This window comes from Paroedura picta, chromosome 1 (assembly GCF_049243985.1).
Source record: "Paroedura picta isolate Pp20150507F chromosome 1, Ppicta_v3.0, whole genome shotgun sequence".
Lineage (NCBI taxonomy): Eukaryota > Metazoa > Chordata > Lepidosauria > Squamata > Gekkonidae > Paroedura > Paroedura picta.
In genome coordinates, this window is record NC_135369.1 from 54,207,120 (window position 1) to 54,234,585 (window position 27,466).

Below are 27,466 nucleotides of genomic sequence, written 5' to 3' on the forward strand. Positions count from 1 at the left end.
CCCATTGGCTGGTCAGCCCGTCCTCGGCTGGGCTGGCCAGGGAGTCGCCGCGCCGAGGAAGCTGCTTTCCCGCAGATAAGTCCTCTGGCCGGCTTACCCTCACCCTCGAGAAAGGAGCAGGGAGGCCGCGTCGAAGAAACCTCAGTGGGGGGGGGGGCTCATCCTTCCACAGGCCCCTACTCTGCCCATTTTTATAGATGGACTTTCCCCCTAGTTCAATATAAGGTAGCTTCATATGTTCAAATTCAAAACCTGTTATACAGGTGATGTCCCTAACAGCAAACTAGGGGAAATTACTTGAGAGAAACAGGAGGATGCTGTGACAAAGCAGGAGAAGGGGATGCTTTCCAGCAGTGTTGAACTGGGAGCAAAAATCTTGTATGGAAATAGCCACAGTATTATATTCTTACAGACTTATGAGCGGCCTCTAATCTGGAGAACTGGGTTTGATTCTTAATTCTTCCAGCTGGGTGACCTTGGGCCAGTCACAGTCTTCTTAGGGCTGTCCTTTCAGAGCAGTTCTGTTAGAGCTCTCTGAGCCCCACCTACCTCCCAGGGTGTCTGTTGTGGAGAGTGGAAGGGAAAGGGGTTTATAAGTTATTTTGGGACTCCTTTGGGTAATGAAAAGCAGGGCATAAAAAAAATCTCTTCTTCATGTTTATATTTGTACCAAATTTTCAGGTAAGCATATTTAATGCAGCCTTTTTGAAACTTTTGACTCTGGAGGAGCCTCTGCAATAATTTTTCAGGCTTCAAGGAGTCCTAGAAGTGATGTCAGCTGGCCATGCCTCCCTGCCAGGCTTCTGGAAGTAAATCACTGGCTGCATTGGTGGTGCTGTTGGTAGAATTTGTATTCTGGGATCACATGATAGCTTTTATAGAAGAAAGCCTGTGAGCTCAGGATGGGCTTCACTTATCCAAGATAGGGAAGAATGTGTTTGGCAGGAACCTGGGGGGATTCATCAGGAGAGGTTTAAACTGAAGCCACAAAGGGAAGGAGATGTCCAAAGTAGGGATTCTAATGTAGGAGAGCAAATACAAATGACCCTCCTAGACTGTTTATGCACTGGGAACTTCACTGCACCAGCTCCCGTGCAGGAACACAAATTGAGGGTGGATGAGGTTCACTGGGCCAAATGCTCCGCACGGTAGGTGCAGGAAGAGGTGGGGCAACCTGCCATGACTAAAACTCCAGCTGCAGCCTGGCTTGAAACCTCCAGTGCATAAACGGTCCTAGGGAGTCAAATAGAACCAAGAGTAAGAGGCTTCTGGTGCCTATATAACAATGGCCAAAGCATGGGCAATAAAAAGGAAGAGCCTGAGCTTCTCATGGAGACAGATATACAATTTAGGAGGCATTACAGAAACTTGGTGGAATGATTCCTATGTCTGGAATGCAGTAGTGGATGGATACGAATTGTTCAAAAGAAGCAGAAAAGGTTGAAGAGGAGGTGGAGTAGTGCTATATGTGAGGAGAGGGCTTGCCTGTCAAGAGATACTAGAGGAGAAGAGTGACACTTTGTTGGACAGTATCTGGGTGAAGATAAGGGAGGGAAAAACAAAGAGTTTAGTGGTTGGCATCTGCTACAGAACACCTAAACAGGGTGAAGATGTGGATGCTGCCCTCCTTAAGCAGCTAAATAGAATATCTGGGCAACAGGGCCTTGTACGGCCACAATAAGTACTTAAAAATATATTGCTTTTAATACAATTTTAAAATGTATTTCTAAGAGTAACAGTGCCTTCTTAAACCTAGTTACACCCTTCTTAGCATATAGATGCATAGGTAACTCTACTGAGGACTGCACTGTAGGTCTTTGACTCCTGCATTTCTTTGCCATCCATTCCCACAAAGGTCACTCTGTAGCTCCTTGTTGAATGCTGAAAGACACCATTGATACTTTGGGGCTCCCTATATGAAAACCATATTTTAATAACTTTATGACCTCATATGCTTTAATATGCTGCATCAGCCAATACAGAAAAGATAGAAGAAACCTATGATAAAGTAAGAGGAATAATGTTTGAAATGTGATATTACCACCCTGAGCAGCATTACACCATTCTGAGCCCCATTGACTTCACTTCCTTTTGAATCTTATGGTTTCTGGTAATTTCCAGAGATTTAAAGGGATTTGTTCATTGATCACGAAGATCATAATAACTTAAGATATGGAACTGGAGTTTGATTTTGGCTCTGAATATGGTTGTTTCTAAGCAGTCATGCTGCATGTGGCCTCCTAATATGAAGCCCTCCCTCCTCTTCTGGTTCGGAAATTATTATTCTGACTAGGGACAAAGTCCATTTATAAAAATGGGTGGTAGCAGGGGCCCGTAGAAGGATGGGCAGCCCCCACCACCACCATGCAGCCGCTCGAGGGCCTGGCAGAAGGCTGCGGCCAGTGGCGGTCGTGCAGGCAGCCCCTGCCCTCCCCGGCGAAGGTGGGTGGCTTCCCGGGCAATGGGCCATACCAGGGGCCTGCAGAAGGATGGGCGGCTGCCCCCACTGAGGCACGGGTGTGTGAGGGCCTGGGAGAAGGCCACAGCCGGTGGGGGTGCGCAGGTGGCCCCCCGGTGGCGAAGGTGGGTGGCTCCCCGGCAAGATCTGAGGGTGGGAGGCGGGAAATGAGTGGCAGCCCTGCTCCTTTCCCGATGCGCGGTCCTTGGGCGGCCCCCCTCCCTGGGAAAGGCGTGAGGCCTGTTCCCCCCACAGACTTACCGGAGACGGCACACAGAGGCGAGGACGCTGGACTCGCTGGAGCGCTGCGTGCAGCTCTCAACTGGCCACTTGGCCCCTCCGAGTTCTTATCACGGACTTGGCCCGCCTTTCTCCTCCCACCATGCCCTTACTGTTTTATTATTACCGCTCCGCAGGAGCGGTTTAAAGATTAAAGCAAGCACTATATGAACACGAACCTATGTCATTAGCCATTGGACTGGATAGGTGAGGCTAGTGGTGTTATTGGTTGGCAAGTGATCCAAGCTGATCACTTAACATCTTATTTGGTCCCAGTGAAAGGGTCCTGAGAACTGAAATGGACCCTGTCTGTTTGCATAGGAGAATGTAATTTACCGAACAATGCAATGTGCTGATTCTAGCAATCAAATCATCAAGGCAGGGAAAGTCACTTATGTGGAAGGGCAGGGCACATGCATTCTCTAAATGCAACTGTAGGAAAAGACTTCTAATGTGGCTGTGTCCTGGAGACCTGGTTGAGAATCCCTGATCTAATGAAACACATAGGAGGAAAGTCCTAGATTAAATTTAAATTTTAAAAATTTAAAAATGTAATGATTATAATATCAGCCTGGCTTTTCCAGAGTTGTGCAAAATATTTCACCTTACACATAGTTTTAATTCCCTTCAAGAAAATAGGTGGTCTGCATAACAGTAAGCCTTAAAAACATTCCTCCCACTATTTCCTGTGAGAGAAATGCTAGCCACGACATTGATAGGAAGCAGTGTGAGGGGTTTTTAATCCACCACTTTCACTAAGATGCTGAAGCATTCTGAAGCCTGATTCACTGATGGAAACCCCACACTCAGTGCCTTGTAGCAGTTTCCTGGGTTCAGGAAGTCTTGTGGTTTCTGTATATGCTTCAAAATAGTTTACGCCACTTTTAAATTGTCCCTCAGCTAGTTACAGCTAGTGTGCTCACACAGTCCTGTCTTGACCGATACTCAAGTGACAACAGTGGGACATTCCCTCAAATTTAAAAAATGCAGGCACAACAATGCCTTGGAATGGGGGTCTTCTGTCCTTTGTGATCACTCCCTTTCTGTCTGTTTGTGTGCCTGTCTGTGTGTGTGAGTTTCCTGGGTTCAGGAAGTCATGCATCTGAGAAACGGGTTGTGGCTCATAGGAGTTTATGCCACAATAAATGAAATAACATTTGTAAGGTCTTCATAGATATCATGACAGCAATCTATACTTCATGTAATAATCTATCCATGCAAGAGAGGCCAGTATTATCAACACTCTTGCTGATTGGGGAAACTGGGGCTCAGAAGGAGTAGCCTAAGGCCACCTAGCGTGTGGTAGCTGAGATGAAATTTGAACCAGCCAGTCACCGTGCTGTACCAGGTCAACACTGTTTCTCAGAGTCACTGGACAGAACCCCTATACCCTAGTTGGGTTTGTCCCAGCTTTCATTATAGCAAGTCAGACATCAAGTGCTGTAAGGCAATACCCTAAGTTCCTTAGATGGCATGGAGGGGAGAATTCAGATGGCTAAGGGAGAAGACTGGAGAGAAGAGGGGGGTTCTCCCCACAACATAACATTGCTCTGAGGGATGTTCTTTGCCACATTAGGAGGCTTCATGTGCAGTCCATTAGCACATGTGCAGCCCTCCCCACAAAGCACCCAATCATACCCCCTGCAGCTGTTGTAGGTAGACTTACAGGCTGCATGCACCTGCCACATCTCCTGCACCCTTGACTCCGCTCACAGTGGTTGCCACATCCTCCATGGCACTGTGGGAATTTCCTTAGTCCCTGTGTGCCTATGATGCTGTCCATGCCCTTCCCCTCGTGCTCCTGGGAGTGCTCGGCACAAGCCTGGCAATTCTAGTTCTAGGTCTGGAAAACAGTGTAGGAAGGAGGCTCTTCTTCTCCTGTGTCTCAGTCCACACTCAGCCTTGTGGTACTTGGGAAATTTGTTCCCAGCAGCTGATAGCTGATTGAAGAGAATGGGAATCAGGCTGTGCTGAACCCAGCCTCAACTTGTGTGGGGAGGATCCAAGTTTAGTTTGGCCAACTGCTGGCTTTTGACAGCTGAGGCACACTTTTAAAAAATAAGTGACACTGGTGGCCCACTTTACTTTTAGTGCTGAAAAGCTTTAGAGAATGTAAGTAGCAGTGACTTGCCCTGTGCACAAGTCCCTGAATTGGTGTGTCTCCTATTACTAGGGAGTTCTTACACGCAACATGCATGAATCTTTTAAAGGGGTTAATGTATTTCTCAAAGTCTACTAATCTGTGTGGTGTTCCCTCATTAGCTGCCTTAACCATTACACCCTTTTCTGTTCTGCTGGGGCTTGCAAATCCTCAGGGCCATTCCGCACAACTTAAATGTAGCAGAAGTCTTACCTTTGGGAAATGCTACAAATTCAACGTTCCGCATGACGTCGCACCCAATCTGCAATACTCCTGCAACACTCCCGCAAAAAGCGCTTCGTTGTAGTGCTTTTCGGGGAATCAGGAAAAGTGGATTCCCCCTGAAAAAAATGCTAAACTTCTGTGCACAAGCTGCAACAAACCAGCGAAAGACATGTGCGTTCTCAATGTAGCGGCAGAAAGAAAGTCCCTCCCCCACTCTTGCCCCGAACTTCCGGAGAAGTGATCGCCATTTCCCCCCCTTAGACCGGTGAAAGCAACGAACCAGCGAGGCTTCACTGGCTAAAGTCCCTCCACAGAAGTGATTTAAAGTAAAACAAAGCTCCCTAAGTTCCCAAGCACAACACAGCCCCCTGTTCGGCAGTGCCTGTAATTTCGGCCACAAATCACGCCTGTGGGAGGGGAATTTTCTTTTCTACTTGAGGAGCGTGTAAACAATTAATCGCCAGCTCCTATGCCAGCAAAAAGGTCTTGCAATGATTTAACAGAGATTCGTTGCAACGGGTGTGTTCAGTTTTTTTAAAAAAAAAACAGTTCTTAAAGGGAAAGAAGCTTTTTGGAAGCATGAACACAACAGCCCACTGGCGGTTCTGTTTGATTGACAGCCAGGGGCAGGAAGAAAAATTTGAAACCTTAAAGAGAGGGTTTCCTTCAACATTAGAGTCTTCTCTCCTGCTTGCTGCTGAGATGGCTTTGCTGAAGGTGGCCAGGTAAGAACAAAGAAGAGGAGCCTCTGAGGTCCCACCACCACTGAAACATCTATTCAAGTAGTATCGCTGAAGGTGGGCAGGAGGGTGCAGAAGAAGAGGAGCCTTTGCTGCCCTTCTGCCCCTAAACCACTGTGTGCTGGGTGTGGGCGAGTAAAAGAGGAGGAGCCTCTACCCTCCATCTCCCTCTGCTGTCCAATCCACCAATGAAATCACAACACTGCAAACTGGCAGTGGGTGGAAGGAGCCAGCTCCAAAGAGGTAACTGGGAGAGGAACAAGTAAACAGGCAAACAGGAAGAGGGGACATCCAACAAAAATCCCCCACATGTCTCTTGGTAGGTGAAAGGAGGGAGAAAGGCAAGCTGCCCAAATAGTTGGTCCTCTGGTGGACAGAGATGGAATCTCCCTCCTCCCATAAGTGTGGTGGACCCTCACTTTTAGTATTGATAATCACACTCCTGCCAGAGAACTTGCTGAAGATAAACTGTATCAGAGCCCTTATAGAATTCACTGCATGTGCAGCTTCAAGTGTAGTACTTAACGTCTTTGCCAATGAGTAGGCATGTGCAGCTAAGAAACCCCCATCTATTCTTTTTGTCATTATCATTCATTTCCACATGTGGCTTCTTTTTCCATCCAACGGGAATGAAATTCTCAAAGACTCTACCCCTCACCCAGGAGATCCCACCTATAAGTAATATCCCCCCATTGTACTTTTGGTTCCAGAAGTGTGATTGTATGGGGGCATTATTGAAGGTCCTTAAGAAAGTCAGCATTAGGTTTTGCTTTGAGAGTGTCCTTTCCCTATAGGGTGGAAGGGCTAGAAAATAATCATAAAATGCATACCAACCAACCACTGCCAGTTGGCTCATGTTGCTCTAGAAAAGGACTTTAATAGTTCAGCTAGTCTAATGAATTAGAAATGAGCCTCTTGTGGCGCAGAGTGGTAAGGCAGCAGAAATGCTGTATGAAGCTGTCTGCCCATGAGGTTGGGAGTTCGATCTCAGCAGCCGGCTCAAGGTTGACTCAGCCTTCCATCCTTCCGAGGTCGGTAAAATGAGTACCCAGCTTGCTGCTGGGGGGTAAACGGTAATGACTGGGGAAGGCACTGGCAAACCACCCTGTATTGAGTCTGCCATGAAAATGCTAGAGGGCGTCACCCCAAGGGTCAGATATGACTCGGTGCTTGCACAGGGGATAACTTTACCTTTACCTAGTCATTAGATCTGTGTTGCAGGTTGAGGTCACACATGAACAAAGGCAAATGACTTTACATAGTTACTTATGATGGTGATAGTTACTTATGCATCTGAAAGATTGTGATATCTGAATGAATGGCACGGTGCTCATCTGGGATGCAAATCTATGCTTCAGGTTCAAACCTGCACCTGTTTTCAAGAGAGTGGATGGGAAAGATATGAAATACACAGTAATGTAATATCATCCTTGAGCGCCGAGACCTCACCAAAAAAAGCTGGCCTCTGCATCTACAATATAATTCCCTGTTTTATATCCAGACAGCTTCTTAATCCATATGTGTTTTTAAGGTAGAGAGGAAAGATGTGAAATACAATGTAATTTGCTTTACTAATGTATATCATACCTTTGCCCCACCCTTCCTCCAAGGTTCTTACAATGGTGTACATGGTGAATCATTCCATATTTTCCTCAAAACAACCCTATGAGGTTAGGTTGAGAAGTTGTGATCAGCTCAAGATCACAAAAATGTTTCCTGACTGAATGGAAATCTGAGGTCTTTCAGTCCAACTGTCAAACTACTACAACATACTGACTTTCCCTGGGAGCTGCCTTTTAGGGCACACCTACAGATCTTGCATCAGACCTATATATTTGCCTATAGGGTAAGCTATAAGGTCATTCTGGGTAGGGAAAATGGAGAAGAGGGTTGACCCCACTTTCCCATATACACCGTGCTCTCCATCCAAATGGGTCCTTGTAGCCAGCGATTTAAAAGAAAAAGAGTGCAACAGAACTTTGTACTAGGAAGGAAAATAAGGAAGCAGTTCTGCTCATATTAAAACAGGTATGTCTGCCTCACACTCTGAAGCATAAGTCAAGGCTAGCAAAACAGCATAGCCAGTAGGGTCTAGCCCTGGCTTTCATGAAACCCTGGGATTTCCTGGGACAAATATATGTATTTATATTTGTTAAACATTTATCAGTTGATATGACTATATCTGTTCCACTTAATATTTCTGAAAAGGGATAAGAGGAGGAGCTGGTCTCATGGTTTAAATGGCACTCTGCGCTTAACACCCACTCAATGGCTGTCCCGCCCCTGAGAGCCTCCTCCTCCAACCGGCTTGCCTGTCTGTCCAGCAGCCAGCCAATCACCTTCCGCCCCCCACCCCTCACCACCCCTCCTCCTTCCACTTCCTTCCGAAGCTGAGAGGCTGCAGATCCCTGCTGAATGAGAGCTGTCTCTGCTGGTGAGTTCCCTGCAGCCTTTTCAGGTCCTGGGGGAGGGAGAGACCATCTGCAGAGTTCTTCCACCCCAGCCACCCAATCTAGCGCCCGTTGTATTCCTGAATGCAATGGGCTTTGCCCCTAGTATTGTCATATTGACCTGTCCCCCTCATCCCAAAATGGCCAATGATGAGCCTAAAGGGGAGGGGCCTCAGATGGACAAGTACATAGCTATGCTTCCCAACCATATTTGGCATGATCACATCACTTCTGGGATTTCTCAAAGCCTGAAGAATGTTTCAGGGCTTTCTCAGTAATACAAAAGTTGAGAGAGACTAGTCTAGCCATAGAAGAGTTTGGTTAGGGAACATTCTGACCCAAGGCAGGTTAAGAAATTTAGCCATTATAATTCAACAAAACTAAAGCAAACAAATACCCCTGTGTTTTACACAGTTGTGGCCACAGGCCCAATGTCAAAATGTCTGAGCTAGAGGCTGGGTGAGCCTCAGAGAGCCAGATGCTCAGATTCTAAAGGATAATCGCAGCCTTCTAGAATGGAAGGAATGGTTATGGCTCAGTGGTAGGCCTGGCAGATTCACATGTTCAATCGTTCACAGAATGGTTGTGAACACTGACAGAGAGAAAATGAATTACTTGTTGGTAGTGGGTTATACATTTGAGCAATGGATACCCATGAAACCAATGCAGCCACATCCTGCCCAACACAATTGTGACTGATAGCACTATTGGGTGTGTGTGTGGGGGGGGGGATTTGCAGTACTGTTGCATGAATGCTAAGAAAACACAATATTCTTGCAAGTAGAGCTTTCTTGTGGAAAGACCTCAGAGTACTTTAAAAAAAGTACTAACAATTGAACATTTCTTGCATTTTGAAAAATCATCTAGAAAGATACTAAAGGCTTATCTACATTACGATGTCATAACACTCATCTGCTCCTTTCAAGGAAACAGGGAATTCCCATGGTTCCTCAGAAAAGTGTAGGTAGCTATTATCTGGACACTGGGACAGGATAACTAGACAAGAGTGACAATTCTATTGGATAGCTCCATTTCCCAAGAAAGCTGTCATGTACCCATATACATCAGGAACTGGAAGAGTCTGATTCATACAGAAACTTTGGTTTTATTATCAGGTCCCTGAGCTAGGCAAACTATATGTTTATCACAAAGCCACATCTACAATGCTTACAACAATGAGGATATGGGTTTCTCCAAAAAGGGAAGTTAGTGACTTTTTTTTAAGTACCTTGTTTCTCATCCCTTATGCAAGAGGATGCTCTTATCCTTGTTTATAACGTACACTTTTGGTTTTGAAATTAGAACTTTTAAATGTTCATTACTTGCTTCTGTGAAAGGTACATTCTAATTACCTAGATAAAAGAGGAACTTTAAAAATACATATACCTTCTAGATTAAGTTTACCCTTTTATTGTTCTTCTCCCTCATAAATACTATGGGATGCAGCACAGAGTGTCCAATTTGAAATGCAAGACATGTGAAAATTTTATCATATCCCATGCTGTTCCTGAAAGTCTCCTGACTCTCAGAACAACTTTTTGGGCAGCATGGTAAGGAGCTGCAGAAACCAAGAAGAGGTAGAAAGATCAGCTCTACATGATGAGCTCCCACTCATGATTCTTAGTTTCTAGTTCATAATTTCTCCAAAACAATCCATGTAAATCTCATCTCAATAAATGTATATAACTGTGAAAAGGAAGAAATCCTCTACATCCACTTATGCGTATTTCTAAAATACCACCTCTACATATCAAAAGAGAAAGATATATCATGTGATTTCTACTGCCATGGCAGCACTGTGATGTGAAATTTAAAAACTATGCCTCCTGGAAAGATACTAAAGATTTATCTACATTACAAAGTGTTTTTTTACTCAACTGCTCTTTTCAAGGAAATGGGGGGAATTTAAAAAATAAATCTCATTCCTGATTGGGGGGGAGCTTAGAGAGGCATGCTTTGTGCTAGAGCTTTGGGGATAATTTTTTTTAACCTTTGCCTGTACGATTGAACAACTATTTGTTGCTCCAGGCAGTTCACTTGGAAAAAAAACCCTCTGTTCTGCTGCCGCTGCCTCTCCCCTCGTGCTTGCACACACACATGACCCACTGAGGGTTTGCTGCTGCTGCCTCCCGTCCCCTACACACATGCACAAACATGCGTACACACACTTTGCAGAGTTCCTTTGCTGTGGGTGGCAGGGGCACCTACCTGGGGGCTTTTTTTGTTGGCTGCCTACCTCTTGTTGTGGGCTTGCTGTTCCTCACCCTGCCTCTCTCGAGAGACGGAGAGATGGAGGAAGCGCTCGGCTCCCCCATGTGATCCGACAGGGAGGCTTCTTCAAAGGAGAGATGTTTGGAAAAAATTATTTCTGCCTTGCCTGCACGCTTGTCCACTGGAAGGGGTGGGACGAGGCAGGTGCCTTACGCATTTGAGCCTCCATACCTTTCTTTGGCTGATGGGCTGCTGGCTGCTCTCTATTAGGTAGTGCAACATGTGTTAGTGAATCCACTTTTGGGTATTTAACAACTAGCACTTTAAAATGGAGGATGTAGCCGGCCAGACACTGGATGTTGGCAACGTCATATGGAGGGGCCGGAATATAACGGCTGGTTAAGGTAACCGTTACACTATATTTAAAGGGTGCGGAAATGCCCTAAGATCTGGGAACAGTTCGGCAAATATGTTGAAAATATGATGAGATTTATTTATTTATTCATTCTTTTATTTTTATGCCACCGCTCTCAGAAGGTCTTGCGGCGGTTTACAATTATAAAACAATAATTTCCATAAAACCCATAAAAACACCCTTTATCACAATTAAAACAGACAGCGATCATCTCCCTAGAGAATTCTAAACACCCAAATTTAGACTTTGGATCTATTCTGTAAGACAATCAAGGAGTTCAGATCTGACTCTGAACTCCATGGGTTCTCAGAGCCAATGTGAACAAAAAGACCAATTTTTTAAAATATATAGAATTTATTCAAAAATAATACTTCAGAAAACAATTATATTACTAGGCAAAATAGGTCTCTGGAATCATACAACAGGAAAACAAGAAGTCTAGCCCAACTATCTAAAATATCTGAGATCTGCATTAAATGACACAATCTTACAGACTATTCCAAAGGTGGAGTTTAGGCATTCTCCATGTTGCTATCCACTGAAGTCTCAGCATATCATAGTGTAGGCCTTCAGTCCATCAGAATCCAAGCTAGTTTTCTTCTCAAGGTCCTTAGCCCAATTCTAGTTCTCTGGCCAACCAGCATCAGGTAATGGTGACCACAAATTAGGAAATTTTCCTGCTAGAACCTTGAGAAAATTACCTACCCTCTCCTAATTCCCCCTCCCTCCTGTACCTCACAGGTTCTCATGATGAGTCAATTCCTTATTTTGGCTTTGAAGATAAGGGCCATGTGGGCAAAGAGGCCCTCTGCATAACACATTTTTGCAGATTTTTCTACACTTTAATGGGCAAGACTTACTCTTAACTGCAGAGTTGCCATGTGGGACACACTTTTGAAATTCCTGAAGCAATGGAGGGAGGAGGCAGTCGCAGGTACTCCTATCCGTTCCTGGCTTGGCTTTGCCATGCCCACCACTCACCTGCCTTGAAGCACACTTGAGCAGCTGACCAGGGCAGACAACAGAATCAGGGAGAAAACAAGTAGGAGGTGCTGTGGCTGCACTGTTTCCCAAATATTTTGCATATCCCATCTGCAGCATTTGGATTATTTTGCAGAGCTCGAAATGTTGGGCAGGAACTGGGGAAAGGAGAAACCCAGTGCTTACAGAGAACAAGAACTCAGTCACAGAGGTGGACAGTATACCAGAAGCCCCAGTTCTTGACCCAAGGATGCTGAGCCCAGACCTGGACCTTTAGCAAACCCTTCCCTCATAATTTACACAAGTTTTCAAAAATGAGGCTTAAACAATTCCCTTTAAAACTACTGACATTAAAATTCTTTGCATCCTAGCTTTTGTACTATTCCAGATTCTTTGCTGGGTATGGCATTCATTGAACTCTGACCAAAGATTCTCCCATGTTGTCACTTGTTCATGTTTTTGCCATAAAAATAGCTTACTGATATCTGCCAGATTCCCAGATGCACTGGTGGTCGTAAGTCCACAGTTTTGAAGGGTTTTTCCCCCTGTTCACGTAGCATGATAAAGGGAAGATGCTGGATCCTGGAAACATTTCAGTAGCACTTCAGGAGGAGGCCTCATCTTGGCAGGGAACCACTGAGGGCATCATGCCTGGTCATCAACCCAAAGTTTAAGGAACGGTGCAAAAGAGGGCAGATCTTCTCATGGTCTCTCAAAACTTCTGTCAACTGCTTCATTTCATCCGTCAGCTTTCCAATCTCTCTTTTCAGGGAGGTATTCTCCTGCTCAAGGCACTCATATTCCTAGAATGAAAGGAAAACCAAATAGAAGTCACTATTTAATATCACTACTTTCTTCTTGTAAATGAAAGGAAATTAAGAAAAGATCATTTCTTCTTTTAAATGGCAGGAAGTAGACAGCTAAGAGACTGTATGGGCCACATACAGTGATTTCTGGTGTTCAATTGACAAGCTACCTCCTTCAAATCCCTCTACAGAACCACCCATTCAATATTTCTTTCCTGAATCACTACAGCTACATTTTTTAACCGTGGCTTTTGGGGGACCCTCCCTTTCTGCATTCTCTTTGAGGGCTTCCTTTCAAAACGGAGGAGGGGGGAAAGTGAAGGGGACAGGCACCACAACTTTACAATGCAAATTTTAGCAGTGAATTGCTGCTTTCCAATTTAATTATTTATTTAGTATATTTCTTTGCCTCTTCAGAATCCTGCTCAATTTGAAGATGGATTTGACATTACTACACTTTTTGGGGGGATAGGATAAGATTAAAAAATTGGTAGAAGCTGCTCAGCCACCATGACCCTTATCCTTGTTATTGGTATAAACTTATCCTGTAGTCCATGTGAACTTACTGGAACAAATGAATGACCTGCTCTCTTTCATAGAAAAGGAACACTGAGCAGAGCTACACTTATGATAGGATTATTAATATCCAGGTGAGGTTCAGAGTTCCCTTGGAAAGTGACTTCTAGACTACAAAGATCAGTTCCCTTGGAAGTTCCCTATCAGGCAGCTCTGTCCAAGCTCATGGTCTTCTCCTCTCCAAACAGCCACGGTTACTGTTCAGTGTTATGCTTTTGATGTTGATATTATGTCTATGAATGTTTTTGATATTTTTGCACTGTTAAAAATAGTACAGTGTATGTTTTCCAACTTTACTGGTTCTATGTACACCACCCTGAGATGTCTTAGTGAGGAGTGGTATATACATTGAATTAATAAATAAATAAATAATGGCAGCACCAGGGGGTGAACTCCATGGTCTCACAATCCCCTGTTGAATTCCCTCCCCAAACTCTGCCCAAAGTAATTACTCCTTCTCCAGGATTTTCCTAAATCAGAGTTGGGAACCCTAAATTATAGGTAGGCTCATTCTGCTTCTCCTTCCAGACTTAAAACTCACAGAGAGAGAGATTGTAGCTGTGGGGGCTGAGATTTAAAGGGGAATCATGTTTGTGTGTGTGTATGTGTGAGAGAGAATCAAATTCTTCTCTTGCTTTTGTCTCTGCTAAAAATACTACCTTCTTTAAGCCACCTCTCATCCCCACCCAAAGATTCACAAATACTGTATTTTTTCCAGAGGTCATTAGATGTTCAGCACAGGAAATGGCATGAAGGTAAAGAACTAAATAGGCCCACACAAAGGTACCCCATTAAATTGCAGCCCTGAAATTGAAATCTTGTGGGGGGGAGGCGACCTAGGAAACTCCCCCAAAACCCTTATCACAGAACTAAATATAACAAATAGTTATGCCTTCAGCTTCTAAACCTCCACCCTTATTCAAAGATTTGTTAAATTGCATTCATGATTGCTCACATGGAAGCTTTGAAGCCTCAGGGATAAAATGGGCTGTTCCTATTATTATAACCTATAAGTTTTGACAAACACCCTTGTTATTCTAGATTTGAGCATTTTTCTTAATAAACTTTATAGTAATTAATTAGTTGTGTTAAGGAGAATAAACCTTGGACTCTTTAGCCTTCTGTCATAAGAAAGTTGTCTCAAGCTTTTAATCATCTTGATTGCCCTCTTCCAGCTCTGCAATGTCCTTTCTGAAATACAGTCGCTGGCCGGAATCAAATGAGGCCACACCATAAATCTATACAGGGGCATTACAATATTGGAAGAATGAGAAAATAAACAATAGAGGTTTCCCTCCTATTAATTTAGATCATGATCTAAGTGACAGCAGCTCTATGAGCTGGAAAAGAAGGCAGTGGAAAAAGCATCCAATGTAAATAAATATTTCAGTTTTATCTGTTTATGATCATAGAGAAAGATCACCCTCTTCCATTCCTTGATGCAATATTTTCATACCACTCAAGTGTTAGCGTTCTCCTCTAAACTATTGTTTCCCACACTTTCTATTGTCATGGTTGACTTGTCACGCCAGGGGCGGCTGTCCGCGGCGGCGGCAGGGAGGCCCCGGCAGCGGCGGCAGGGAGGCCCGCGGCGGCAGCGGAGGCAGCGGAGGCGCCGGCAGCCGCGCTCTGCGCGACTGCAGGGGGCTCTGTCTGGTGGCAGCCTGACGTGGCGAGAGGCGCTTTGCGCCTCTCACCGCGTCAGCCCGCTGGGGAGGGAGCCACCGGCAGCCGCGCTCTGCGCGGCTGCCGGGGGCTCCCTCGGGTAGCGGCCTGACGCGGTGAGAGGCGCTTCGCGCCTCTCACCGCATCAGGCTGGGAGCAACTGCGAGTCGCAGTTGCTGGGGCTGGGAATCAGAGGGACCAATCGGCAGGCGCTTTGCTTTGCGCCTGCCGATTGGTCCCTCTGATTGTCTGTCCAGAGGAAGGGTCCAATCCGGACCCTTCCTCATCACGGACAGATCCCGCCTCATTACCCCTTAGCGAATTATTTAGTCCGTGGCGCCCGTGGCACCGCGGGCGGTGTTTAGATGTGAATATGTGCTGTACACCACGCTAAGCCACAAGGGAGGGTAGTATATAAAAGAAAGAAAGAAAGAAAGAAAGAAAGAAAGAAAGAAAGAAAGAAAGAAAGAAAGAAAGAAAGAAAGAAAGAAAGAAAGAAAGAAAGAAAGAAAGAAAGAAAGAAAGAAAGAAAGAAAGAAAGAACGAACGAAAGAAAGAAAGAAAGAAAGAAACCTCAGAACAAGTCATTAATGTTAATGGACTACAATTCCCATGAGCCCCTGCCAGCAAACATCTGGAGGACCACAGGTTGACTACCCTTGCTCTAAGGGTAAGCCAATTATTGCAGGGCCAGGCATGCAGTGGCAAAATCAGGTCTGGGAACCTAGACTGCTGACAAACGACAACAACGACAACAATAGCTCTACCATCCTGCAAGATGGAGCTCTTCCACCAGGCATTTGTTTGGGGCCAATGAACATCACAACCACTTGGGACAAAACACTGATGGGCTCCCTCTATATGGATCCCCCCCACGAAACTGAGAATAGAAGGCAGTAATGTTTGTTGATCAATTTTAAAGGTTTTAATGGTTTAAAGTTTTAATACCTTAATTTAATGTTAAATGATTTTAAAACGATGGAAGCTGCCCTGAGCCAGCTTTCTGGGCAGAGCAGGGTACAAATTCCTAAATAAATAAATAAAATTTGGTTGTAAATGACTGCTATCATGCAGCCATCTAGCAATCTCCAACATTGAGCAGATGTAGCCCAAAGGGTAATAAATCACCTCATGGAGCTTATCAGCTTTCTGTGTTTGTTTCTTCCTGCTTCTCTGGGCAGCAACTCTGTTCTTCTCTCTCCGCCTTACTTTCCTTTCATCATCTTCGTGACCCTGGTCAATGAAACCAAATGAGTTAGGCAGTTTGTTTTTGTAAATGCTTATGCATTCTGGAAGCATCGAATTTGGTTGCAGTAGGAAGTTGGAATATACGCAGCCTTTACATCTGCAAATGTTTTTCAAGGCAAGGTAAAAACTACTATGCCTCTTATACAGATGAGAAACAGGATATAGCGATTTTCATAGCTTTATGATCACCACAGGAATTCTAGGACCTGTTGTTTAATGCAGATTTGGACAATTTTTCTATTAGAGATCCCTGGCAATCTGGAATCACCATTAATTAAACAAATTTAATTTGGTAGTGATACTGCTAGATACTTCCATATATTGTTTTCTTGCAAAAATCAACCACTGCAAACAACAGACTGCAGAAAGATAAAAGCTCCACATTCACAGAATCATAGAATCATAGAGTTGGAAGGGGCCATACAGGCCATCTAGTCCAACTCCCTGCTCAACGCAGGATTAGCCCTAAGCATCCTAAAGCATCCAAGAAAAGTGTGTATCCAACCTTTGCTTGAAGACTGCCAGTGAGGGGGAGCTCACCACCTCCTTAGGCAGCCTATTCCACTGCTGAACTACTCTGACTGTTAACATTTTTTTCCTGATATCTAGCCTATATCGTTGTACTTGTAGTTTAAACCCATTACTGTGCGTCCTTTCCTCTGCAGCGAACATTGTATTTGCCTGTCTTGATCTTTCTCCAAGGAAGTGCAGATGACAATCATGTTTTATACTCACCACTCTGAATAATACTGACTGGCTCAAGGCCACTCAGTGCATTTCACAGCAGATCAGTGATGTGAACCCTCCTCTGATCCACTCTGATCCATTAAGCCACACTGGCTGTTAATAAATATAATCACACCCTCACCCACATCCAAAGAAGGGTGGAATTGGTCCTTATCATACCCTGGGTCCAGTAGAGAACATCTCAAGTAGGGAACGTCTCAAACTGCCTTATCCTGGATCAGTATTGTCTACTCAGACAGAGGTCTTTCACAGCACCTACTACCTGATCCTTTTAGCTGGAGATAACAGGGATCAAACCTGGGAACGTGTACATGTAAAGCAGATGTGGAACTATTCAGCCACAGCCCAGTCCATTCTGCAGGCAGCAGGGTAGGAATGGCCCACCTAGTCCAGCATCCTGTCACACAGTGACTAGCCAGTTCCTCTGGAGGTCCAACAATGAGGCATAGAGTCACTGGGAAGTGGAAATATAGGTTTGTCATCCCTGCCGCCAACCCTAGTGCCACTCCAGTAAGCCTTTTGGCTTTCAGTGTGCCTATTATCAACCAATTATAAAGGTAAACTGTAGGGCAAATGCTGTGTTGATGCAAACACCTTTGACCTTGCAGCTGACGGTACCTGGCTCTCATTAGTGATTCGTAATTCTGGGAAATGTGTTAGAATCATAGAATCATAGAGTTGGAAGGGGCCATACAGGCCATCTAGTCCAACCCCGTGCTCTACGCAGGATCAGCCCTAAACATCCTAAAGCATCCAAGAAAAGTGTGTATCCAACCTTTGCTTGAAGACTGCCAGTGAGGGAGAGCTCACCACCTCCTTAGGTAGCCTATTCCACTGCTGAACTACTCTGAACTGTGAATTTTTCCCCCCTGATATCAAGCCTATATCGTTGTACTTGTAGTTTAAACCCATTACTGCGTGTCCTCTCCTCTGCAGCCAATGGAAACAGCATCCTGCCCTCCTCCAAATGACAACCTTTCAAATATTTAAAGAGGGCTATCATGTTCCCTCTCAACCTCCTTTTCTCCAGGCTGAACATTCTCAAGTCCCTCAACCTATCTTCATAGGGCTTGGTCCCTTGGCCCCAGATCATCTTCATTGCTCTCCTCTGTACCTTTTCAATTTTATCTACATCCTTCTTGAAGTGAGGCCTCCAGAACTGCACACAGTACTCCAGGTGTGGTCTGACCAGTGCCGTATACAATGGGACTATGACATCTTGAGATTTTGATGTGATGCCCCTGTTGATACAGCCCAAAACGGCATTCGCCTTTTTTATCGCTGCATCACACTGCCTGCTCATGTTTAGTTTACAATCCACAAGTACTCCAAGGTCTCGTTCACACACAGTGTTACCTAGAAGCATATCCCCCATCCAGTAGGATTACCGGGCCGAGCACCAAACCCTGAGGTACCCCACTACTCACCTCCCTCCAGTCTGATGAAACACCAATGACAACAACTTTTTGAGTGCGGTTCTCTAACCAATTCCCTATCCACCTAACTATCTGAAAATCCAGATTGCAGTCCTTCAACTTATCCATCAGAACATCATGGGGAACCTTATCAAAAGCTTTACTAAAATCCAAGTAAATGACATCAACCGAATTTCTACGATCCAGCAAACCTGTTACTTGGTCAAAAAAGGAAACCAGGTTGGTCTGACAGGACCTGTTGGAGACAAATCCATGCTGATTTCCTTGGATCACCAAATTGTCCTCCAGATGTTTGTGTTCAAATAGGGGCTGCAGGCAGAGCACCTGAATCACCAACAAGCAAATAGCAGTTCTGCTCCCTGTTTGAGTAATTGGCATTATTTGTTGTGGAACAGCTTGACAATGTGACACGGCAAAAAGGGGACAAAATCCAACTAAAATGTTCTCCCCCAATTTTTATGGAATGTGTGTATTTCTGTCTTACTTATTGTAAACCATTCTGTACTACATTTTGATTCGGCAAATTTGTACAAAAATGCTTTCCATAAAGAACTAGAACTATCCATTAAAGGTTAGTTTGGAAACAAATTCCACACTGAGAAAAGAAGTTGAGCCGGAAGAACCTTGTAACTTTCAGAATGACGTGCCATTATGGAATAAGGCAGCCTATATCTCAGGGCACAGAGTCTACACAGAAACTGTTTAGGTTTCTTGCACCTTAACGTCTTAAGCGCACTTACCCACCCTGGCAGGGGCGCAACTTACCATCGCTTCCCAGGCTAGGAATCTGGGTATGACCATTGATGCCTCCTTGACTAAGGAGGCACAGGTCAAGAGAGTAGCGGGCCAGCCATTTTTCCATCTTTGCCAGGCTCAGCTACTAGTGCCCTACCTGACCCCTGATCACTTGGCCACAGTGATCCATGTGATGGTCACCTCCAGAATAGATTACTGTAACTCGCTCTACATGGGCCTACCCTCGTCCTTGGTCCAGAAACTTCAGCTAGTGCAAAATGCAGCTGCTAGGGTTCTCACTGGAACACCTTGGAGGGCCCACATCCAGCCTGTGCTGAGGCAGCTGCATTTGTTGCCAATTGCTGTCCGGATCCGGTTCAAGGTTTTGGTTTTAACCTTCAAGGCCTTACATGGGTTGGGGCCCACATACCTGAGGGACCGCCTATTGCCCTATGTGCCCCACAGGACCTTACGCTCTGCAGTGGAAAACCTATTGGTCATTCCTGGCCCCAGGGAAGCGCGCCTAGCCTCAACCAGGGTCAGGGCTTTTTCCGTCCTGGCCCCTACCTGGTGGAATGAGCTCCCAGGTAAGCTGCGGGCCCTGTGGGATTTAGTGACGTTCCACAGGTCCATGGTTGAGGCTAGAGTCGGTGAAGTAGATCTATTGCCCCTCCTGGGGCTAGAAGTATACATCGTTCCTGCTCCATTTTTCCGTTGCCATGGCAGTAGGGGTGGAAGTGGGATATTTTTCCGCCATGTTGGGAGTTTTGGAGTCTTTTAATGGGTGTTTTAATGGGATTTTTAAAAGGCTGTTGTTACCCGCCATGAGTCTGCTGGGGAGTGGCGGGAAATAAATCAAATTATTATTATTAATAATAATAATAATAATGTTTTATGTTGTAAGCTGCTTCGAGCAGGTTCCTTAGAGAGGTGGCTTAAAAATTCTCTAAATAAATAAACTGTAGAATTTTAAAACCAGTTGAACCATCATGGCTTTGCCCAATGAATACTGAGAAATGTAGAGATTAACAATCACAGAAAGGTTCCCAGAATCCATGAAAAAGAAATGGGTATTAAAGCAGCTTGTATTGCAAATATATGCAAAAAATGTGATGCATATTTATTTGAGGGCTATCTTATCATAGTGGTTAAGAATGGGGGTCTCTAATTTGGACAATTGGGCATGATTCCCCACTCCTCCACATGCAGTCAGCTGGATGACTTTGGGCCAACCACAGTTCTCTCAGAGCTCTCTCAGCTTCACCTACCTCACATGGTACCTCTTGGGGGGGGGGGAGAGTAGGCAATTGTACGCTGCTTCAAGACGCCCTCAGGTAGTAAAAAGCAGAGGGGGGAAATAGCTCTACTTATTTACTTCATTTATACTCTCCTTTTCTCTCTAGGGGGGTGACCCAAAAGACTTAATTTCTACCTCTTTTATTTTAACCCCACAACAACTCTGTAAGGTATAAACAAGGTCTCACAGCATTGTATTGCTTCATTCTAGCTCTGGTGCATGGTTTTGTGCATTTGTTTGCATCCAAAACAAGGCTGTGTTTAAACCCTGGAGCTCTACAGACTGCATTCTGGATCCATATCCTTTTCATGCAGATTGTCTCTACCATTCCCCACTGCCCCTCTTCTGCAGCCACACAGCAGAGAACTGGTACAGTGCCATGACTGAGCATGTGAGATCTGAGTCAGAAAGCTCTTGTTCAAGTCTCACTTCAGCCACAAACCCATTAGGCAGCTCTGGTCAAACCACTGTTACCTTATTCCCAGCCACCACCCTTGCTGTAAGATGGTGACAGCAAAGCTGACACTTAGCTCAACTTTCCTTCATTGTTCTCAGGGCAGCTCAGGACAAACCGAGACCATTCAGGTTGTATTCCCCCTTTTTTTGCTCTTCCAAAAAGTATGCAGTAACAGACACCATATGATATGTTCTAGAGCAGTGGTCCCCAACCTGCGGACCGCGGCCCAGTGCCGGGCCGCGAAGGCCATGGCGCCGGGCCGCGGCTCCCTCTTCCCGCCCCTTCCCCCCGCAGTAAAAAACTTCCCAGGCCGCAAGCTTGCGGCCCGGGAAGCTTCTTACTGCGGGAGGGCGGGGAGAGGGAATCGGGGCCGGGCCACGCCCGTGCGGGTGCGGCTCACGGGCGCGGCTCGCGAGCGCGGCCCAATGCAGGGGTGCGGCCCGATGCGGGGGCGCGGGCCGCGGGTGCGGCCCGATGCGTGGGCGCGGCCTGCGGGCGCGGCTGATGCGTGGGCGTGGCCCGCGCGGGCCGCGGGCCGCGCCCCAATGCCCTACCGGTCCCCAACCTCAGAAAGGTTGGGGACCACTGTTCTAGAGTTCCATTCGGTTTGATATCAATGGGACCGAAAGACTTACCTGGCCACCTAACCTCTCTAGATTCATTCATTCATTCATTCATTCATTCATTCATTCATTCAGATTTTTATACCGCCCTTCCCTATGGCTCTGGGCAGTTTACATAAAACATTTTGGAACTTTTACATAGAACACTATCAATATCAATATAACAATAACAATAACATACCAACTAGAACAGTATTTCAACAACAGTAATTTTGACACTCCCTTAGATGACACCCTAGGGATGTAGCTCAATCATACTAAGTACACAAAGACTTCATATTCCCTTCCTTGTTGGTAAATACTTTGCATGTGCATGGGGATTTTCCATTTTCATGCGGCAAATTCAGTCTAATATATCAGCTTTTGCACTTAACTCACTGTTCCCCTCTGCTTCCCTCTCTCATCTCTTCCTACACTTGTTCTTTAAAAAGCAAAGGAAAATATTCACAGTTTCACGGGTCACCTTATATGTCAGCACATGGCACATTTAGAAAGCCAGTGTGGTGTCTTGGTTGAAATGCCAGACTATGCTTGGAGAAATCCAGATTCATCTATCTGCTCAGACATGAAGTTTGCTCTGTGATTTTGGACTGGTCATACACTCTCAGTCTAACCTACTCATACAACATTGTTCTGAGGAATGTTCTGTGGTATATATGTTTCTCTCTTCCTTTATATTGGGGTGGCTACATGGTGGCTCTCCAGATGTCCATGGACTACAATTACCATACATTACCATGGTCATACGGGCAAGGACTCATGGTGATTGTAGTCCATGGACATCTGGAGAGCCACCATTTGGCTACCCCAATATAGAGGAAGAGAGAAACATGTATACCACCCTGGGGCAAAAGTATGATAAAAATGTGTAGAGACTTACTAGCTTGAAGGATAATGGCTTAGACGAGGGATGTTTTCATATGATCTCAAGAGTATATTTGAGCCTGTGCATCTTTTATTAAACAGGAGGCCAGTGGTATGTTAAAGATAACACAATTCTAGCATAAAATTTGTCAATTTATGCTGGAATATTTTTTTAGGCTTTAAAATTTCTTTGGGTTCCTTTTTAATTTGGCTGTGACAAATGTACAGTGCCATCCTAATCAAAGTTGCGCTCATCCTTATCCATTAACTCCAGCAAATTTAGAATGGCAGTGCCTAGTGCTCATGCTGGCACTGGAATGTGGCTAGCCCACAGGAACTATTATCTATTAGTGTGTGTGTGCATTCTGCTTACTAATGCTGTTAGCACAGGGTTTGGGAAAGCAACGGAATGCATCCTGCAGCCAACGTACATGGTGTTGGGTACACTGCTGATTTAAGCCCCCTGTGTGTGAAATACTCATAGTCTTGTCAGCTTGACACCACCTGCCATGCAACATCAACTTAATTAGATAAAAAATATTTGTGACACTCTAGGGAGAGCTCTACTGCAAGCTGAAATTTTACTAGCCTAAAAGTTTGCCTAATTTGTTCTGTATTCTTGTGTTCTATAGCAGTAGTACAGAATCCATCAAAGGGTTCAAAGTACAAGCTGGAGAAGAATGGCAGGAATATATTAGCAAACTGGCCTGAAGGCAGAAAGCTAGACTAGATGACTTGTATGCAAAAGGTCACTGCAGAACTCAAAAAAGTACTAAAGGAGGCAATCAAGATGATTAAGGAGCCGGAGCACCTTCCCTCTGAGGACAGACTGAAGAGTCTGGGACTTTTCAGTTTAGAAAAGAGACAAGGGGGGACATGATAGAGATTTTTAAAATTATGCACGGGGTAGAGAGAGTTGACAAAGAGAAATTTTTCTCCCTCTTCCAAAATACTAGAATTCAAGAGCATCTAATAAATGAACAGGCAGTAGGTTCAGGACAGATAAAAGGAAATACTACTTTATACAAAGAAAGATTAAAATGTGAATTCGCTGCCACAAGATGTATTGACGGCCACAGGCACAGACAGCTTTAAAAGGGGGTTAGACAGATTCATGGAGAGTAAGTATATCAGTGGCAACTACTCATGGTGACTAAAGGAAGCCTCCACATTCAGAGGAAGTCAAGCTCAGCACCAAGAGGCAACATCAGGAGAAGGTTTTGACTTCTATGCCTTGTTGTCGACCCTCCATAGGAACTGGTTGTGAGACGATGCTGGACTAGATGGATAACTGGTCTGAGCCAGCTCTTCTTATGTTCTTATGACCTTTTCTTGTGCTGTGTTAATTGCTCTACATTAAAAAAAACTCTTAGAAAAATGTTTTAGATGGCCTCTTCCTTCTTTCATGTATGATTCCAAGATCCAGCTTGGTGTAGTGGTTAGGAGTGCGGACTTCTAATCTTGCATGCCAGGTTTGATTCTGCGCTCCCCCACATGCAACCAACTGGGTGACCTTGGGCTCACCACAGCACTGATAAAGCTGTTCTGACCGAGCAGTGATATCAGGGCTCTCTCAGCCTCACCCACCTCACAGGGCGCCTGTTGTGGGGAGAGGAAAGGGAAGACGATCGTAAGCCGCTTTGAGACACCTGCTAGAGGAAAGCGGCATATAAGAACCTCCTCCTCCTCTTCTTCTATTAAGTAGTATCTTCACCTCAGTCCAGAAATGTAAAGTTTCAGGTAGGAAGTATTGCAAAGCAAGCAGACCTGGCAATTTTCTACTTATGGTTTTACCAGGGAGGATTCACAACGTGCCTAATGTATCAGGGACCATGTTTTGGAAGAACTCCGTAATTACTCATCATAGAAGCACAAAATAAGTCTTTACCTACAAAGTCAAGTAATTTGTCCGACAATGTAAAGAAATCCTTAATAAAGAAGAGCTTGGATGGAAAAGAGAAGGAACTACAAATGTAGATGAAGAACAAGACTTGATTTTATATGCTGCTTTTTTCCTACCCAAAGGAGTCTCAAAGTGGCTTACATTCGCCTTCCCTTTCCTCTCCCCACAGCTGACACCCTGTGATGCAGGTGAGGCTGAGAGAGCCCTGATATCACTGCTGGTCAGAACAGCTTTATCATTGCTGTGGCAAGCCCAATGTCACCCAACTGGCTGCATGTGGAGAAGAAGCTCAGAATCAAACCCAGCTCACCATATTAGAAGTCCGCGCTCCTAACCACTACACCAAGCTGCCTCTCTAGATGGGTTTGATTTTCATCTTTGGTGCTAATTGATGGCATTAGTACCAAGTGGACAGCCATGAGATGCATGTGGCTCCTGGTGTGTGCGCATACACTTCATGGCTCTATACAAGTTGGCCTCAAATCCTTCCATTATTATCCTGCCAATTGCATTGCATTATAATCATCAATCCTATTTCTTCAAAGCCCATTAAAGGTATATTTGAATTTATACTGCACTGTTAATGTAAGTTCACACTATGGTTGTGGTGGCCAGTATTTTAATTCAGCCTCCATATTCAAAGGAGAACACTTCATTTATGGCTCAGCTTCTCATCTGTAACCCTGTGACGGTCATACTGGCCCAGTGAGGGAGGCCTTGAACCATGATCTCAGCCTTGTGCTTTCCTATCAATAGCAGTGTTGGGGGGGGGGGCAAGAAGAGAGGGAGGCTTCAGTCTGTGTGCTTGGCTTGTTGGACTGGGAGGGGGGGATCTGGTTGACCACTGTGGGTAAGAGGATGTTGGATTGCATGGACCATTAGTCTGGTCTGGCAGGGCAGTTATCTGTCTCTGACAGGCAGTCAAACCAGAGAGGTGAAATCAATAACCTTCGCAGAGCACTAAGAGGGAGGTCACACCATAGTGGAAGACAAGTTAGATGAATCCTGGGTGGCATAGACAAGGCTACAATCACAGAGAGGACTGATGGGAACTTCCGACCTCAGAGATTTTTTAGATCCCCTTTCTTTAATCCCATTCCTGCCATAGGCCTCTAACACAGGCTTTATCACCCAGGGTTTTGTGAAACCCTACCTCACTCTGTCTTTGCAAATTTCTGTTTCAAGTAGCCATCAGGCCACAAGCCTGTGCACGAGTTAGTTTGGGGCAAAACACTGTGGAGAGAAACACCAACATCCAAAGCATCTGCTTGGAGGTTCAACAAAATTTGCTTTTGGTGGCACCTTTATTCAAGATTTATTCAAGGCGTGTGCATGCACACTTCCTCAGACAATTGAACAAAAATCATAAGAGTACAGATATAAGGAGAGAGTAAATTAGTAGCAAATTAGTAAACAGCGTCACTACAAACATGCAGCGTGATGCCAAAGATTGGCTAGTTCCTTGCTGAAATAACAAAATCTGTCCGTTGGGTTCAGCTGTTGTTCACAGAAACATAGGGGGACACTCAAATGTTAAGGCAGCGATTGATGGCAGACACTTTCCCGGTTGTGGAAAGAAGTCATTAAAAGAGGCTTGTTGCTGGCCGCCTCCACGCAATCTTGGAGGTTGGGAATCCTCCGCCAGTGCCCAGTGGATCGCCAGTCCATGAGGGGGCTCGAGGCCCTCCCGGGTGGCTGCCCGGCGCATGCAGCATGAGGCCACTGATCCACATGAGCCCCGGAGGCCCGGCTCCAGCCGCCAAGGGGACGCAGCGCTCCGGGGCAGCCTCAGCTGGGCACGTCCAATCCCTGGTCTGGCTCTCCGGCCCGGCCCGTCCGCTTCACAGGCGGCTTCGCCCCTTTCCGAGCCTTCGACGGGGTTTGCGAAAGCGAACCGCGGGCCGAAGAGGGCGCCGACCTTGCTTCCTGCTTTCTCCCGGAGAGCTGCGCGTCAGCCGGGAGCGGAAAGCCGCGTGGAGGCTCGAGGGGAAAACGAGCGCGCTTCCCCTCCAGCTCGGCGGCCGAGGCACGGCGCTCCCCCAGGGCTCGCCGCTGCCGCCAGCTGGCCCCTGTGTGCCCGGCGCCCGCGGGCTTACCTGCGGCGTCCCTTCCGAAGAGGAGCTCCTTTGCAGGAGGCTGCCTGACGCGGGAAACCCCAGAGACATCTCGGCGCGACGAGCGGCTGCTGCGGCTGCTGCTGCTAGGCAGGGGCGCGCCGGCGAGCCCCAAACACATCGAGGAGCCCGGAGGAAGGCGAGGCCCGCGCTGGCCGCCGAGAAGCGCTGCCCGCCGGGGATACCCCAGGCAGGCAGGCAGGCGGGCGGGCGTATAGGGGCGGCGTCGGCGCTGCACCTGACTGCCAGGCCGCGCCTCGCCTCGCCTCGCGTGCTTGCCCGCCCTGGGGCCGCGGAAAGCAGGAGCCCGCCCGCCACTCCCGCCCCGGACGACGCCACCGCTGCCGCTAAACCGCTCGCCAAGTTCATAGAAATCACGTGGCGCCCTTGGAAACTTCGGAGGGAACTGGCGGCCCGGCCGCGGAGGGGGAACCGGGAAGGGCAGGGGGCGGCCGCCCGGGAGACCCTCGGGGCTTCCCCTTGCCGCCGCAGCAGCGCCAGTCCCGGCCTCGCTCCAGGCGGCAGCCGCATTGCCCGTCCCTTGGCCAACTCCGAGAGGGAGGGAAGGAGCTCCGTGGCTGCGAGCCGGAGGCCTCCTCCTCCTCCTCCTCGGCCTCCGTGAGGACTGGAAGGGCTGGCGGGCCAGGGCCAGAGCCAGGGGCGGGAAGGAAGACCCAGGAGGGCCCCTATTGAGGACACTCGGCTCTCCCCCTCCGCCAGGGTCTTCCTCACCACAACCCTGTGACATGGGTGAGGCCGGTAGGATTTTAAAAACAATAACGTCATTGACATTTTACTAAGATACAATATCAGAAAAGAACGGCGTGTGGGATGAGAACAATAGAAGCAACTAGGGCAAGAGAAAAGATAAAGCAGAAGGGCATCAGTTAAATCGTCCAGTTTCTCAGCCACAGAAACCAATAACATTAAGACTTGTTTCAAATTAGTATTTTATAAGAAAATTGCTTACTTTCACAGTATTACAAATTAATAGGAAAAAAACACCTTTCTTTTTACATCTGTAACAACTTTACGGTTATGGGCATCTTCAGCCTAAAAAGTTTCTTTTCCCTTATTCTGCAAAACCACAAGTCAT

The 27,466-nt window shown here is 46.1% G+C and overlaps 1 protein-coding gene across 1 annotated transcript; it reads right to left on the reverse strand.

Annotated features, from left to right (window-relative positions):
- Positions 1-11,252: 11,252 nt before the first annotated feature.
- Positions 11,253-27,030, reverse strand: BATF3 (basic leucine zipper ATF-like transcription factor 3). Its single transcript, XM_077338777.1, has 3 exons — positions 26,353-27,030; positions 16,075-16,179; positions 11,253-12,702 (listed from the first exon to the last, which is right to left on the reverse strand). The coding sequence occupies exons 1-3, from the start codon at positions 26,899-26,901 to the stop codon at positions 12,517-12,519; spliced, it is 840 nt and encodes a 279-aa protein (XP_077194892.1). The 5' UTR covers positions 26,902-27,030; the 3' UTR covers positions 11,253-12,516.
- Positions 27,031-27,466: the final 436 nt, after the last annotated feature.